The following is a 16,516-nucleotide window of genomic DNA, read 5'->3' as shown; positions in this document are numbered from 1 at the left end:
TTTAAATTTATCATACTTTGGATTCCTGAATTATTTTATTTTTCATTTTAAAAAAACAGTGATGGTTTTCAGCTCTCATGGCTGGAGACGGCAAAAATATCACCTCACATTTACAACACCCTTTAGCATTTTTTTTACATAGAAAATCATATTTACTTTAATAAGTATCACTTCCTTTAAAAGATCCTATTTGAAGTTTAATTTAACTTTTTATTAGACCGTCAACTTTTCTTTTATAATTCACCACTGTGCAACCTCATTGTTCTCGTGCACTTCTTTTTCTTGAATATAATCAAGGAAAAAATCCATAAATAAACGATATTGTTTCCTTTTTGAAAAAAATGGAGGAAGATCACCATGATTTGTGATCACCCAAACTCTAAAAATTTCCCTCAAAACACTAACCATGATTACCATAATTAATGACTTTTTTGGTATTCCAAAAATACCAAAAGAGAAACTGATGTAAAAGCAAAACATAACCAGAAAAAAAAAAGCTAAGGAAAAAGATTACTACCAGCGTTGATATACAAAGATCCCATCATAACACAGCAAATGATTTCCTCACCTGCAAACACCAGGCTGCTGAAATTTACAATAATACATCAGATTGAAGATCTAACCCAGAACAGTTTGGGATTCCCAAAAACTGAGCACCTGCAATAGATCAGAAAAACCTCACTAACAACATTCTTCTGGGTACAGAGAGCGAGAGAAAAAAGGCTACAATTACAGTAATACTCACCCTCTCAGCTGTCTGATGGGGAATCCCTCCTGGGACAGCAAATCTCCATGCAGTTGCCTAGGTGAACTGAGAAAAGGTAAATACCAAGAAAAACAGACAAATGGAAAAAATCCTGAATCCAGATTTTGAATCAATTAAATGGAAAATAAAAAAAGTAAGAACCGGCAAAGAGGAGCAGGGGCTCACCAGGCTATGTTTGTTTATCTCTTCCCACCTTCAGCTCACAGGTGAGGCCGCTGAGGGATCTTTTTCATTTGCAGGAGAATCTCTCGGAATCCCAGCCACCGTCCGGCTCCTTCCTCTTCATCGCCCTGCCCTGGTAAAGCCTCGATTGATCCTCCGCAAAACCTTGAGACCCAGGAACAGAGACGTTCCACGAAGCCCTGCTATCCATCTCCGCGCTCCCCGACCCAGAATTAAGATCAAGAGTCGGTTGCCCCCATTTTCTGCCGCCCTCAGGACCTCCACCGCCACCGCCGTTGCCATCATGGAGGCTGATAACATACGGCCTCATGTAAGACGAGGAAACAGCAGTAAAGCCTGGAGTAAGCGGAGCGCCGCCGGGCACTGGGTCGGGGTACGAGTAAGACGACGTCGAAGCCAGAGGAAAGCTGGAGCCAAAGGGGAAGCCTGCATAAGAAAAAGCCGCCGCCGGCGAGAAGGTCATGGCGGGTGAGGACGATAGCACCGGCCCTCGATAGAGATCGCCGCCGAAGGGACCGATGCCTCCGGCTCCAGCAGAGCCTAGCATCCTCTGTCCACCTGGGGCGGCCACGATAGGGTAGGCCAGTGGCTGGTCAACCCTCTCAGGCAGAAACGATGGGATCGCCACTGCCGGGTACGAGTTTCCGGGCGGGAACCAAGTCGAGAGACTGCCCATCTCGCTGTTATTCAGTCTAAGGCTTGGTAAGAAGGGTAAGCTGTTACTGACCATGGGAGGTTGACCTCGGAGAATGGCCGGGTCGGCGCCAGCTTCGTCAACGATAGGCCCATTGTTCAGGTCAAAGTTTCTCAACATGCTGGTGCTGGCCGAAGGGTGCCCGTCGGCGCTCTCGTCAGCTCTGTTTAGATCGAGATCAAGCCCGCCGAGGTTTTTCCTCTTCACTTGGGTTGGGAACTCTTCTGTGGCCCTTTCGTCTGCTACGTTCAGGTCAATATCTAGATGGGCCCGCAACGGTCTCCCGGCAGATGGACCATCTGATAACAGAGATATTGACGGACCAGATTGCAGGTCAAGGATCTTACGAGGTTCTGCGGGGCGGAAGGCGCTGGTGGCTGCTGATCCCCTCCAACCGGGCTCGCCTTTGCTCTTCAGGAGAGTTTCCGGAGGAACGAAAGGGCCTTTAGCTGGGGCTGCAACAGTGATTGTAGCTGGAGAACTGTTTGAGACTGGAGAAATGCTGAAACTGAGCAAGTTTGGGAGGTGGGCTGAAGGTGAAGGGGCTCGCTCTGCTGTGCTGCCTTCATCAATTGAAAAACCTTCGTTGAGGTCAAAATCAAGCTTCTCAGGAGCGACTCGTGCAGGAGAGATAGCGACGGGTGAAGTAACTTCTCTCTTGGCCACGCTTGTCTCAACCGAGGGGCACTGTTCCTCTTTTGCTGATGCAACGGAGGGCTCCTCCTCTTTGGTTGATACGCCTGAAGTCTCTTCATGATCACCATTGAGGTCGCCCCCAAGAAGGGGCTCGTTCTTGGTCTCTGGTTGACTAACTTGAACATTCTTTGCAGCTGAGATATCCAGTTCCTCCTGCTTCGCATCATCTTTGGCCTCCAATGCACCATCAGTAGAGACTCTGCCAAGATCGCATAAACACACCGCCGATGCTCCATCAACAGGAGCAGACGAAGCTTCTTCAACCTGATTATTAGCACCAGACACACCACATCCATCACCAACATCGGATTTTGTTGGATGATCACTTTCATCTGATTTTGGGGTTTCAACCCTGCTTTTAGAATCAGGGAAGCTAGATGTCAACCAATTCCTCAACGGTTTGCCAGGATCATCCTCGTTCAGTATTCCTTTGACTTCTTCGGCTTTCATAACTTTGAGTATGCTTTCTTTGTTCTCAGTTGACACTACAACCACAGATGGAGCACTCTGAGAGACAATATCTTGACTCTTGTTGTCTGCTGGAGCCTTACAATCACTTCTACAGTCCTCTGAAGGGTCAGAATGCTTCTCTCCATCCACTGGGGCAAGGTTTGGTCTTTTCTTCTCAGAATCCTCGTCCAAGCAGTTAACTGGACATCCAGGGTTAATGGCTTTGCCTGCAGAGATTTCTTCTGCCGGTGATTGTCTCATGGGAGACCAACGGGGAGAGCGTAAAGTAGACTTGGAGATTTCTCCAGTAGCCACACTGGCAAGAAGGTTCATCCCCGAATCGTCCCCACCAGACGAAGCACTTGCTTCAGAATACTTGGCGCAGCTCTCTGCCAGAGCATTCATTGGACTCAAAGATGCCTCAAATGCTTTCCCACGCTTTAACTCTGACACTTTCCCAGGTTTTAAATCAGCAAGGATGTGCTTTGCATCAAGAAGAGGAGTAGTTGTCCCTTCGGCATCGTCATCCCTATCAGCAGTGCCCTTCAGATCCTCAGTCTGCCATGAGTCAGCGTTAGCATCATTCTTCAGTTTCTTGCGAGAGTCGGCCACGTCAACCTTCCTTACAGCCAAGGGCATTGACCATGGGCCCCCGGACTGAGAAGTGGACTCTTCAAAGCAGCTCTGGGCTGGGCTCCTTCCAGGGTTTGGAAGCCTCACAATTACTCGCTGACTATTTCCATGGTCCTCACTTTCTCTTTCGCCTCCTGCTTGTCCATGTAATGGGCCCTTGTCGATTTGGGCGTTCCGGCTCAGGGGACTGGACTTGGTCAACCCACTGTCCTTCTGAGAAGAAGGGGAAGCAGAACTCAGATGACCATTTGAGGATTTTCGAAGACGAGACGACCCACTAATTGCCTTGTTAAGATGAGTGGACCCAGACGTTGGGCTCTTTCCATGGTCACTGGAACAAGACTGGCTGGAGCTACTACTCTTCTCCTCGGCAGCAGCAACTATAGGCGATTCTGCAACAAACCCCGCGGTTCCACCTTTAGGCTGAGAATCTTTTGGCCCAGCAAGTTTCACAGGGGCAGACAGGCCAGAGCTTGATTTTCCAGTTAAAGACTTGCATGCAGAAAGGGTTTGAGACGCAATGACTTTCGGCAGGGCTTCACTAGAACCAGAACCTCGCTTACTTCCTCCATGAGACGCTTCTGGCAGACCCGGCTTCCCAGCCCATGAAGTAGCTCCGTGGTTCAGAGCACTTGTCGCCTTAGCTTCGTTCGGCTTGGCCGTCTCAAGCTTGGCCATCTCCACATTAATACGCTTCTTCCATGTGTCAAACAAGCCCCTTGCTTTCTTCTGGATCTCTGAGTTCTTGTGGCCACGTAGATGATTCACCGACTTGCCAACGTTACATGTTTGTAGAGCTTCTAGATTAACAGGAAGTTTATCAAGGGCATGAAGCAGAGCTAGGAGAAGCTCGTCAACTGCTTTATCCCCTTCCTTGGGACTGGCACTGTCACCACCACTCTTACCCTTATGCGCTTCTTGGAGCCAATCATCGAGCAGGGACATGCCCTTCAGCTGCACAAACCTCATGAGACAGTCACTTTTATCTGTGGCCGCGATGACATCAGCCAACAGTACCCGGCCCGGCAAGTCAATCTTCTTCTCAACCTTGTCGGCTTGCAAGAGCTGCACCAACTTGTCAACAGCATCAATACTTGTGACCGCACCTTTCTCGGTTATCTTTTCAATCTCCGCCTTTAACAGGCTTTCTCCGTCGTCAATGGGCTTGGACGGGCGTTCTCGCTTGACAGCAGGATCAGAGACTGGGTCAGCTTTCTCAGTCCTCTTCTTCCCCTTGAAATGTGAAGTGAAGGATGAAATGCCACTATTCTGTAAGCCATCAGTGCCTGATTTTGATTGCTTCGGCGATCTTCCTCCACTCTGTACTGCAGCATGCATTTCTTCTCGAGTTCTGAACAGTAGTTTAGCTACTTCGTCCTGCCGATCCTGAAAGATATAAATATCAGACACACTTAATAATTTTCTGCCAACAAAATAATGTAAAAAGTTTTACGATACCCACATCAATGAAATCTTGATCAGTTAGCCACCATAGACACTTGTTTGCACTGTCATACACCCGCCGGCAAACAAAAGAGGAGACCCATTGAGGCAGCTCAACACCTTTGCGAAGAAATGCGACTTTACACGGGTGGAGAAGCAATTCGGCAGATATTTCATCCTTGTGAAACGAGTAGAAGACTTCGTTTGGGGCAGCCTCCAGCAAAATTCCCTTGGCAAGCTTCACCTCAGAAGGTCGATATAGTCGACTCACGCCAAGCTTTAAGTTATCCCTCTTGTCTGGGGAAAACCAACGGATTATCCCAATGAAAGGGGGCGATTTTCCAGCCTGGAAGAGTGCACAGTCACCAACAACAAATCTGCGTCCGTCCTGCAAACAGAAGTAGGGCACTTAACTTCATGAGGTCAATGAAGAAAGAAACCAATATGGGGGCTAAAGGAAGTTAGACAGATATAATTAAAGACTATTATGAAACATAAAAGAAAGGTAAGTTGTGATCCCCATACTTCGGTTAAAAAGCAAGCTTAGACAATAAGATAATGCAGCAAAAATGGCAGATAACCATACGCTTTCTTTGGATCAAAAAACTAAGCTCTCTTCTATGAAAAATTGACAAAGACTTAATTAATTATTGTTCCGTCGTTAGAGCTGTTTGACAAAAAAAGCTCAGAGAAATAAAATTTAATGAGTTCTTTCTTTGGTCAATAACATGGAGACGCAATATAAGAATTGGGCTTCGACAGCGTTAATGAAATCATAGCTCACATTTTATCCCGTGTATTACGGATCTGTTGTTCTGCTTAAAATTAATAACCCTTCTTCTGATAACCAGAGAAATTCCAGCCACCAAAATCGTAAACCAAGAATATTGATAAACCGACGGAGAGAAATTTAAACTTCAGTCAAAGAACAGAGGATGCGGACCACTACAGAACAGAGGATGCGGTGGACAGCAATTCCCTAAATTTGCCAAGGATTTTTTGTCCCAGCATAAAAATATAAACTAATTTTGCCAAGAGAGCTAAACAGATTCTCCTCCAACAAAATAATAGCCAGAGTAAACCCTTCATACATTTTACGGCTTGACCTTCTATTCTTCCTCCACTGTAATCACAGCTTCATGAGTAAATACATTTATTAATATGTAATAATGGTCCACACCCCAAATAAAATTAGATGGTCCTTGGAACCTTGTATTCCTCTTTCAACGATAGTTAGAATCAGTCATTCACCGATCCTAATCTCCATCGCGGAAAATAACGCAGCCTGAAAATTTTGGCCTCCCTCCATAGATGAACCTTTCAGGTTTTTGAAGAAATAATGCAGAGAAACGGATAACTATATCCAGTTATCTCCCGTTCGTAGAAAGCAAGATACTATCATGTATAAATCATCAAAACAGGGGGAAGATCCCCCAATTTTCTGTATATTAATCATATTTATCATAATTTGAATTAAGAACCATCTCCTTACAATGCATTGTAATGGTTCCATCAACTGCTGACTCTTAAGCAGAAACCTGCATCCAGCTGGTACTGTGTGGTAGGGCTAAGGCAAACTCTACAGCACATTTGATGCTTTCCGTATTAATTTCAGCTGCCTGGTCTCTGGAACAAACGTAACATAACTTAGGAATATTGCGTCCTATTTTTCTGAATACTGAAGATCCCAAAATAAAATTGTCTCTCTACCCTCGAGAGCTTATGGATCAGTAGTAGCTATCAAATCAAATAAACCTCTCAGCGTATTTATCACCAAACGTAACTAAGTAATTCATATTCCGTTCCAGGCGTCTTCTGCTAAAATACTTGTATTTTTTTGCGAGGACGATTCTCCTAACTTCCTTATATAAGTCATAGAGTGCCTCATTTGTGTCAGATGATCCACTTGACATTGTGAGAATGTGATGCACAATAAAATCCTCCTCTATTATAGAGGTGAGCATACGAAAGTGGGCCTCCGAAACTTCAGCTTTACATTTTCTCGAACAAAGAGGTTTAATCAATTATACAAACAAACAACTGCAATTTTAGTAGGAATTTAAAATAAACACAAATGAAAAGATAAGTGAAATATCAGACATGTCGGGATCCCGAGTTGAAGAATCTTCGCTATTTATCAGTTGCCAAGAAACAACTCGAAAAAATAATACCAGTAGACTATGATTTGCAATAAAACACAAAGATATGTACAAGTAAAATTATCAAGCTTATCATGAAAAGTAAAATTTATTGCATATGCGGAGGCCCATTTATTACGAGAAACGAGAAACCTTTCCAAAGATCAACTGATGAGGACAGAACTATCGGTACTAATAAAGTAACAATACCCTCTAACGAAAATACTACGCTAAAACACTAGACTCCTTCCACTAATAAGCAGCAATCAAAGAAGAATGAAAAGTGTGATGACGTGTGATCATTTCAACGAGAAAACAACAATAAAATAAAAAAAGTGTAAAAGAACTAGTCCTGGTGAGAACCATGAATATACCCAAAAAACAACTGAGGAGGACATAAAATAGAATGGAAAAAAACGAAGAAGGAGGAGGCGAAGAAATCAGAAGAAAAAAGCTACGTCGAGGAGGAAATCATGGGAGGAGGACTTGTCAAAGAATCTACTAATTTAATTGTTTTCCAAGAAGTTACTAGATAAAATCATTACCAGCTGGCAGGAAGCTCATGAAATGCATTAACATAAAAGGATAAAGGACTGTAAAATTCTCAAAGATATGAAATCAGTTAACGAGGGCAGAGTTATAAATAACCTCTAAAAGAAAGAATGTGACAATACACCAATTTTTTTCCCCAACTCAACAGCAATGCAAGACAACAACAACGATGATGACCCATAGTCATTCAAAAAACGAAGCCCACCAATACCTCAAATAGAATTCTTAAAAAAGAATCTTTGCAAAAAAAGGGGCCTAGATTCAGTGAGAATCCAAGCATCTCGGAAACAACGAAAAGAAGGAAGGCGAAGAGATCAAAACAGAATGATAAACTCTATCAGAAAGAATGCGATAAAGCACCACATTTTTTCCCTTCAATCGACAGTAACGCAACATTGAAAACGAAGCAGACAAAAGAAGAACCATAAACCCAGTTTACCCACAAAAAAAACAGAGGATCCAAGCATCATAGAACCAACAGAGAAGATTAAAACAAAGAAATCAAAAGAAAGACGCTACCTTGAGGAGCGAATCCGCGGCCGATGTCCTATCAGAATCCGCACCTACTGTCGATTTATCCACGTATTGAGGAACCCTCGAAACGGTACTTTCTGGCGAGTGCGCAGCAGGGACAGGCCACATGTGCCGCCGACGCTTCCTCTCACTTTCCCCCCCATGCATAGCCTTGCATCTTCCCCAATTTTCTCAATTTCGATCCAACCCCTCGACCGAAACATCAATCCTCGGCCCGCATCAAAATTTCCGCGAAACCCTAGAAACCCATTTGCGGGTTCGCCTTGGCATGCAAACCCTAGAGCCGCGACCGGCGATCCGGCGGAAACCGCCCAAATTTCGCGATACCCACTAAAGAAAATCCCCCTGGGATGGAAAATCCAGATGATGGGAAGATGGAAAGAGACCTCGGAACTCCCGGAGATCGGAAAAAAAACGGAGATTGGAGGCGGTCGACGATTTCCGAGGCGAATTCGAGGGATGTCGTGGGAGATTTGGCTACGGCGGACCGCCGATCTGACAGCGAAAGCGATCAATCTTGAGAAGGCGATCGATCGATCGAGAGCGCAAGAGAGAGAGAGAGAAGGGTTGGGGGGGGGAAAACTGGAGATGGCTCCAACGGACCGCTCGCAATTGGAACGTCTCGCCCCAGCGGTGGACATTTATTAATAAATATTCCTTTTTTCTTTTTTTTTCTTTTTTTTTTAATTTCCTCCCTCCCCCCCCCCCTGCCTCGTTAACGGGTAGCCGTCGGTCTGTTCTCGGCCCAGTAGGCCCGGTAAAAGATGGGGCCCATATATCCACGTGGACCTTTTTTATTCGTCCGGAGACGAAAAATAATAACTATTTCTTCCCTTAAAAAGGTATCCGTCGGTCTGTTCCTCGGCCCAATAGGCCTGTTAACAGCTGGGCCCCACGTGTCCACGTGGTAATTTATTATTCGTCCGAAATAGAAAATAATAAATATTATTCCCTTAAACGGGTAGCCTACAGTCCTTTTCTCGGCCCAATAGGCCTGTTGACAGGTGGGCCCCACAGTTCCACGTGGACCTTTTTATTCGTCAAGAGACGAAAAATAACAAATATTTTTTCCTTAAAAGGGTAGCCGAAAGTCTGTTTACCGGCCCAATAGGCCTGTTGATTAGTTGGCCCCACGTGTCCACGTGGAAATTCATTATTCGTCCGAAAACGAAAAAGAATAAATATTATTCCATTAAACGGGTAGCCGAAAGTCTGTTTACCGGCCCAATAGGCCTCTTGCTTAGCGGGCCCCACGTGTCCACCTGGTAATTCAATATTCGTCTGAAAACGAAAATTAATAAAGACTCTTCCTTTAAATGGGCAGACGAAAGTCTTTGTATCGGCCCAATAGGTCTGTTAAGATGTGGGCCCCACGTATCCACGTGGGATTCTTTTATTAATTTTTTATCCGTCCGGAAACTAAAAAGAATCAAAATTCATCCGTTAAAAGGGACTTCAGGCCTTTTAAGAAGTGGGCCCACGCATCCACGTGGAAAATCGTTTTGGATTTTTTATTCGTGCGGAAACCAAAAAGAATGAATATTGATCCGTTAAATGGGTTGTCGTCGGTCTTTTTATAGGCTCAATAGGCCCGTTAAGAGATGGACCCATGGATTCACGTGGAAACGAAAAATAAATATTATTCTGTTAAACTAGTGGCTGTAGGTCTATTTACCGGCCCAATAGGCCTGCTAATAGGTAGGCCCCACGTGTCCACGTGGAAAACGTCATTAATTTTTTATTCGTCCGGAAACCAAAAATGAATAATTCATCCGTTAAACGGATAGCCATAGACCTATTTACCGGCCTAATAAGCCTATTAACAGCTGGATCCCACCTATCCACGTGGAAATTCTTTATTCATTTTTATTTGTCTGGAAACGAAAAATAATAACTATTAACCTGTTAAACGGATAGCCGTAGGTGTCTTTACCGGCCCAATAGGCCTGTTAACAGGTGGGCCCCATGAATCCACGTGGAAATTCTTTATTATTTTCCATATTCGAGCCTGTTAATTGGTGGGCTCATCACACCCAGGCGGAAATTCACTATTATTTTTTTTATTCGTCTGGAAATGAAAAAGAATGAATAATCGTTCATTAAAGGGTAGACGTCGGGGGGCCCAATCGGCCCGTTAACATATGGACCCCACGCATCCACGTGGAAATTGGATGTCAATGTTTTTATTTGTCTGGAAACAAAAAATTATGAATATTCACCCTGAAGCGAAAAAATTAATGAATATTCGTTTCATAACAGGTAACCCAATAACAGGTCGCCCCCACGTATCCCGATGGAAATTCGTTTCTGAAAAAAGAATAAATATTTGAATAAAAATTCCAATCCTGTCCGTTAACGGGTTACCGTCGGTCTTTCTACCGGCCTAATACATCTTTTATGTTGTGGGCCCTATGTGTCCATGTGTAAATTTAGTATTTATTTCTTGTAAGAACAAAAGTAATAAATATTATTTTTTCTAATCCCTCTCCTGTCCATTAAGAGGTACCCGACAGTCACTTTCGGGGCCCAATTGGCCTCTTAACAGGTGGGTCCCATGTACCAATGTGAAAAATTTTAATTAATTTTATAATCATCCATAAACAAAAAATGAATATTATCCCCTTAACTGGTATCTGTTAACAGGTACCTCCCAGTTATCCACATGGAAATTCTTGCTAATGTTTTATAAAAAGAAGAAATAGGTGTCCGTTAACGGATAACCCGTTGGTCTACTTGTCCATGTGGAAATTCATTTCATATGAAGATCTTTAGAGGTGTTTTAACGGATAGCCCATTCACGGATAGCCCGTTGGTCATCAAAGTGCAATGTCCCTGGCGCCGCCAATTGAATCAATAATTCGAATGGGGAATATCGTGGGGGTGATCTTAGAGAAGGAAACAATGCACGCAAGACAGAACCGGAGGGTAAGATTTAGAAGGCGGAGCAGTTCTGGGGCAAGCCAGTGGAGCTGTCGATTGAGACGATCTCGGTGTCCCCGCAGTCAAGGACATCCTGGTTGAGCCTGGTGCCGAAGGACTTGGGTGCCCGAAGGGACAGGGGCTGGTTGAACAGGTCAAGCATGAGAAACTTAACCACGGGAGGCAGCTTTCCCCCAGGGAGAATCCTACTGAAATCCTCTCGTAACAACGTCACCTCGAAAGTCGTCCTTCTTTTGATGGACCACGTTGTCCTTCGCTCCGCGTAGGATTCTCCCTGGGGCACCACTTTTTGGTGCTTTAACATGGTTTCTTTACCTAATATTTATATTATTGAATTAAGTGAAAATTTGAGATATTTAAATTACTAATGGGGTAAGTGTAAACTTATAAAGTACGAAGATTGAACAATGTTTTTCTGAAATTGTTGCAAAAATTTTAACAAAACTATCCCCCACTCTTTGGTGCGTTAACATGGTTTATATACCTAATATTTATACTATTGAATTAAGTGCAAATTTGAAATATGTAAGTTACTTATCTGGTTAAGTGTAAATTTTTTTATGTTGGAAATTTTTTTACAAAATTATCCCCCACTCTTTGGTGCTTTAACATGGTTTCTTTACCTAATATTTATATTATTGAATTAAGTGAAAATTTGAGATATTTAAATTACTAATGGGGTAAGTGTAAACTTATAAAGTACAAAGATTGAACAATGTTTTTCTGAAATTGTTGCAAAAATTTTAACAAAACTATCCCCCACTCTTTGGTGCGTTAACCTGGTTTATACACCTAATATTTATACTACTGAATTAAGTGCAAAATTGAAATATGTAAGTTACTTATCTGGTTAAGTGTAAATTTTTTTATGTTGGAAAATTCAAAAACTTTTTATCAAAATGTTGCAAAATTTTTAACAAAATTATCCCGCACTTTTTGATGCTTTACCATGGTTTATTTACCTAATATTTATATTATTGAATTAAGTGAAAATTTGAGATATTTAAATTACTAATGGGGTAAGTGTAAACTTATAAAGTACGAAGATTGAACAATGTTTTTCTGAAATTGTTGCAAAACTTTTAACAAAACTATCCCCCACTCTTTGGTGCGTTAACATGGTTTATATACCTAATATTTATACTATTGAATTAAGTGCAAAATTGAAATATGTAAGTTACTTATCTGGTTAAGTGTAAATTTTTTATGTTGGAAATTCAACAATTCTTTATGAACATGTTGCAAAATTTTTAACAAAATTATCCCCCAATTTTTGTTGTTTTTAACATGGTCTATTTACCTAATATTTATATTATTGAATTAAGTGAAAATTGGAAATATGTAATTTACTTATTTGGTTAAGTGTAATTTTTTTATGATGGATAATTCAAAAAATTTTATGAAAATGTTGCAAAATTTTTAACAAAATTATCCTTTTTTCTGGATTCCCTATTGAAAAGAGGTATTGGATTCTAATTTGTATTATGCGTCAGTTAAAAGGGGTTAATTTATATTATTCATGAACCCATTTAAATGCTATTATATTTTCACAATGAGATAAAGTAGAATGAATGAAAAGAGTTACGTACCATGAACTTTGTGCCGTGCATATCACATTGAAATCCCATTGAATAAACTAAAAAATAAAAATAATAAATAATTCAAAAAAATAACTGCAATAATAAAAGAATTATAATTATTTTTTAATGAATATAAAATGGGCAATTACTTTGATCTCGTTTTTATATTTCAATCCCTGCAGACTAGTTTGGATGTTATTTAGATATATAAATATTCTCTTTTTCACCGGAAAACTAGAAATTATAAATATTCGTCCATTAACTTCCCAACATATCTGTTAATAGGTGAGATCCACAGATCGATGTAGAATATTAATATTTTTTAATTGATGCGGTAAACTAAAAAAGTAAATATTCATCCATTAACTGTCCAATAGACGTATTAATAGGTGGGATCCACAGATCTACGTAGAGTATTAATATTTTTTAATTCATGCGGAAAACTAAAAAGACCTGCTAACAGGTGGGATCCACAGATCGACGTAGAATATGAATATATTTTTTTCAATTCATGGAGAAAACTAGGAAGCAAAATATTCATCCATTAGCTGCCCACTAGACTTGTTAACAGGTGGGACCCACAGATCGATGTAAAATATGAATATTTTTTTTTCAATTCATGGAGAAAACTAGGAAACAAAATATTCGTCCATTAGCTGCCCACTAGACTTGTTAACAGTTGGGATCCACAGATTGATGTAGAATATGAATATTTTATTTTAAATTCATGGTGAAAACTAGAAAAAAAATATTCATCCATTAGCTGCCCAATAGACTTGTTAACAAGTGGGATCCACAGATTGACACAGAATATTACTAATTTTTTGTGGAAAGTTAGAATGGTATAATCTCAAGAGTATGAAAGGAGTGGGGGGGTTCCTCCTTATGTAGAGGAGGAGAGAACCCTACAAGAGAGAGAGAGAGAGAGTATTACAGTAATACCCCTGAAAGGGGGTATATTCACTCACACTCCCCCTCAAGCTGGAGCGTAGATATCAAACATGCCCAGCTTGCGAGAGATGACGTCATAGGAGGTGGTGCTCAGTCCTTTGGTGAAGATGTCTGCCAACTGGTTCGATGATCCCACATGGGGAGTAGTGATGAGTCCCGCGAGCACACGATCACGAATCGCATGACAGTCGATCTCAATGTGCTTCGTCCGCTCATGGAAGGTGGGATTGCTGATGATGAAGATAGCGGCTTGATTGTCACAATACATTGGCATAGCCTCCTGCACAGGAAAATCAAGCTCGCGAAGGAGAGAGCGTATCCACAGAAGCTCCGAAGAGGCGTGCGTCATAGCGCGGTACTCAACCACGTAACGAGGTTTCCACCAAAAAAGGTGCAGAAGCCCGAAGTGGACTTCCGATCCCCCCGATCGCCCGCGAAGCCTGCATCCGAGTAGGCCTCCACATGCAAATGGCCATGGCGCTGGTAGAGTAGCCCCCGGCCCGGGGCATGCTTCAAGTAGGCAAGCATGCGGCGGGCAGCGTGCTAATGTATGTCCTGGGGAGCATGCATGAACTGACTGAGTAGTGCCACTGGATATGCAATGTCGGGGCGTGTAACAGTGAGGTAAATAAGCTTCCCAACTAAGCGTCAGTAAGACTCAACATCAGTAAGTAGGGGAGAAGTAGAATCCCAGAAGCACGGTTTGCTGTCGATCGGGGAACTTCGGGGTTTGCACTCGAGTAACCCCGCTTCCTCCAGCATATCCAGGACGTACTTTCGCTGATTCAGGATCAGCTTACCCGGCTGATGTGCAAACTCTATGCCGAGAAAGTACTTGGGCGTACCCAAGTCCCGGATGGTCAGGTGCTGATGGAGATAATATTTCACTTGAGCAAGACCCGCATGATCACTGCCCGTAAGTAAGATATCATCCACGTAGACCGCAAGGATGACCGTGCCAGTAGATCCGTGCCGACGAAACACAGTAGGGTCCAACGTGCATGGGGTGAGGCCCAAGGCAAGCACAAGTTTGCTGAACTTGGCAAACCATGCACGCGGACTTTGCTTGAGGCCGTACAAAGCACGCTGTAGATGACATACCTTGCCGGCCGAGCCTGGAGTGATATATCCGGGCGGTTGCTCCATGAACACCCGCTCGGTAAGCTCCCCGTATAAAAAGGCATTGGAAACATCCAACTGATGGAGGGGCCACCCCTGATTCACTGCAATAGAAAGAAGAACTCAAATGGAGTTCAAACGTACCACAGGAGAAAACGTCTCCTTGTAGTCGATGCCGTGGGTCTGGGTGAAGCCGCGTGCCACGAGACGGGCCTTGTATCGATCAACCGTGCCATCGGCGTGATACTTCACCGTGAATATCCATCTGCAAGTGACGATATTCGTATTGCGCGGACGAGGAACAAGTATCCAAGTCTGACGCTCGGTGAGGGCCGCATATTCCGCATCCATAGCCGCCTTCCAGTGGGGACTGCGCAGGGCCTCCACATGGGTCCTCGGTATCGACTCGGATGTGAGGGAGAGGGCGAAGGCACGATAGGTGGGGTGAAGATGGTCATAGTGTACGTAGTTAGAGATAGGGTGAAGGGTACAAGAGCGAGTACCTTTCCGTAGAGCAATGGGAAGATGTAGGTCTGTCGGTGCCGATGCAAGGGGCGCCGAACTTGCGGACGTGGGCGAGGACCCGCCTGGTGGCTCGACGGAGTCCGGCTCCTGGGTAAGTACTGATGGAGCGAGCGGTCCCAAGCGAGGAGAAGAGGGGGAGGAGGAGGGTGACGCAAGTATTACGTCCAAGATAGGCGGAGGAGCAATGGAAGAAGGAGACGAGGGTGTTAGAGTAGACGAAGTAGGTGTAGGGGTGGACACAGACGGGGTGGTGGTGAAGTAGCGAATGGTCTCAAAGAAGGTGACGTCGGCCGATACAAGATATCTGCGCTGATCAGGAAGGTATACACGATAACCTTTCTGAGTACGAGAGTAGCCAACGAAGACGCCTTTGAGGGAGCGAGGAGCTAGTTTGGACAGATTTGGGGAGTGGTCATGGACGAAGGCCAATCACCCAAACGTACGAGGAGGCAGTATAAAAAGCTCATGATCGGGGTGTAGGCGACGGAGAGGGACTTCACCACCTAGAGGAGAGGAAGGTAAGCGGTTAAGAAGATAGGCAGAGGTGAGGAGGGCATCTTCCCAGAGATAGTGTGGGACGCCCATCTCGATGAGGAGGGTGCGGGTCATATCCAGAAGATGACGGTGTTTCCGCTCGGCGACACCGTTCTGCTGGGAGGTGTAGGGGCAAGTGGTCTGGTGGATAATGCCGCGAGAGGAGCAAAGGTCCTGGAGGGCGGACTGAACAAACTCCAAGGCATTATCCGTGCGAAGAATTTTGGGGGTAGAGGAGTATTGAGTGGAGATCTCTTGGAGGAACTGACGAACGGAGGACAGAACGTCAGTGCGGTCATGGAGAAGGTACACCCATGATAGACGAGAAAAATCATCGACGAAGACGATGTAGTAGCGAAAGTGGGAAGGGGAGGAGACACGAGACGGTCCCCAAACTTCACAATGTACGAGATCAAATGGTTTCGTACACGGAATAGAGTCACGGCGGGAATAAGAAGAACAAAAATGCTTGCCTAACTGGCAAGACTTACACTCAAAAGGAGATAATGTTAGCCACGGAAGGGCCTGTCGAAGTTTGGTAATACCAAGATGGCCCAAACGACGATGCCATTATAGAGAAGTGTCCGACTGGGAGAGAAGACAACAAAAACCAGTCGGAGGGAGATCAGGGACAAGCTCGTAGATACCCCGGCTGGTCTCACGTCCCAAACCAATCCTCTTTCCCGTCCGCAAGTCCTGAAAGGTACAGTGGTAAGGGAAAAAAGATACGGAGCAAAATAGGGACTTTGTGATAGCAGAGATAGAGAGGAGGTTAACG

The 16,516-nt window shown here is 43.8% G+C and overlaps 1 protein-coding gene across 2 annotated transcripts; it reads right to left on the bottom strand.

Annotated features, from left to right (window-relative positions):
- Positions 1–498: 498 nt before the first annotated feature.
- On the bottom strand, positions 499–8,696 carry LOC144709592 (uncharacterized). 2 transcript variants are annotated; one of them, XM_078583166.1, is made up of 5 exons: positions 8,075–8,696; positions 4,885–5,253; positions 932–4,808; positions 746–811; positions 499–657 (listed from the first exon to the last, which is right to left on the bottom strand). In XM_078583166.1, exons 1-3 carry the CDS (start codon positions 8,234–8,236, stop codon positions 996–998), a joined length of 4,344 nt encoding a protein of 1,447 aa, XP_078439292.1. In that variant the 5' UTR covers positions 8,237–8,696; the 3' UTR covers positions 499–657; positions 746–811; positions 932–995. The 2 variants fall into 2 exon arrangements, with proteins under 2 accessions (XP_078439292.1, XP_078439293.1); XM_078583167.1 differs by having other exon boundaries at positions 746–802.
- Positions 8,697–16,516: the final 7,820 nt, after the last annotated feature.

The sequence above is a fragment of the Wolffia australiana genome, chromosome 11 (genome assembly GCF_029677425.1).
Source record: "Wolffia australiana isolate 7733 chromosome 11, ASM2967742v1".
In the NCBI taxonomy this organism is placed as follows: Eukaryota; Viridiplantae; Streptophyta; class Magnoliopsida; order Alismatales; family Araceae; genus Wolffia; species Wolffia australiana.
The sequence above is the reverse complement of the archived record's forward strand: the minus strand, read 5'-3'. Positions and strand labels throughout refer to the sequence as shown.

Excerpts from the sequence above, each read along its gene's own strand:
- LOC144709592 (XM_078583166.1), bottom strand. The coding sequence starts at position 8,236 with ATGCATGGGGGGGAAAGTGAGAGGAAGCGTCGGCGGCACATGTGGCCT. Across the intron at positions 5,254-8,074 it reads CCGCGGATTCGCTCCTCAAG|GACGGACGCAGATTTGTTGT; the intron begins GTAGCGTCTTTC and ends TTCTGTTTGCAG. Across the intron at positions 4,809-4,884 it reads CTGATCAAGATTTCATTGAT|GATCGGCAGGACGAAGTAGC; the intron begins GTGGGTATCGTA and ends TATATCTTTCAG.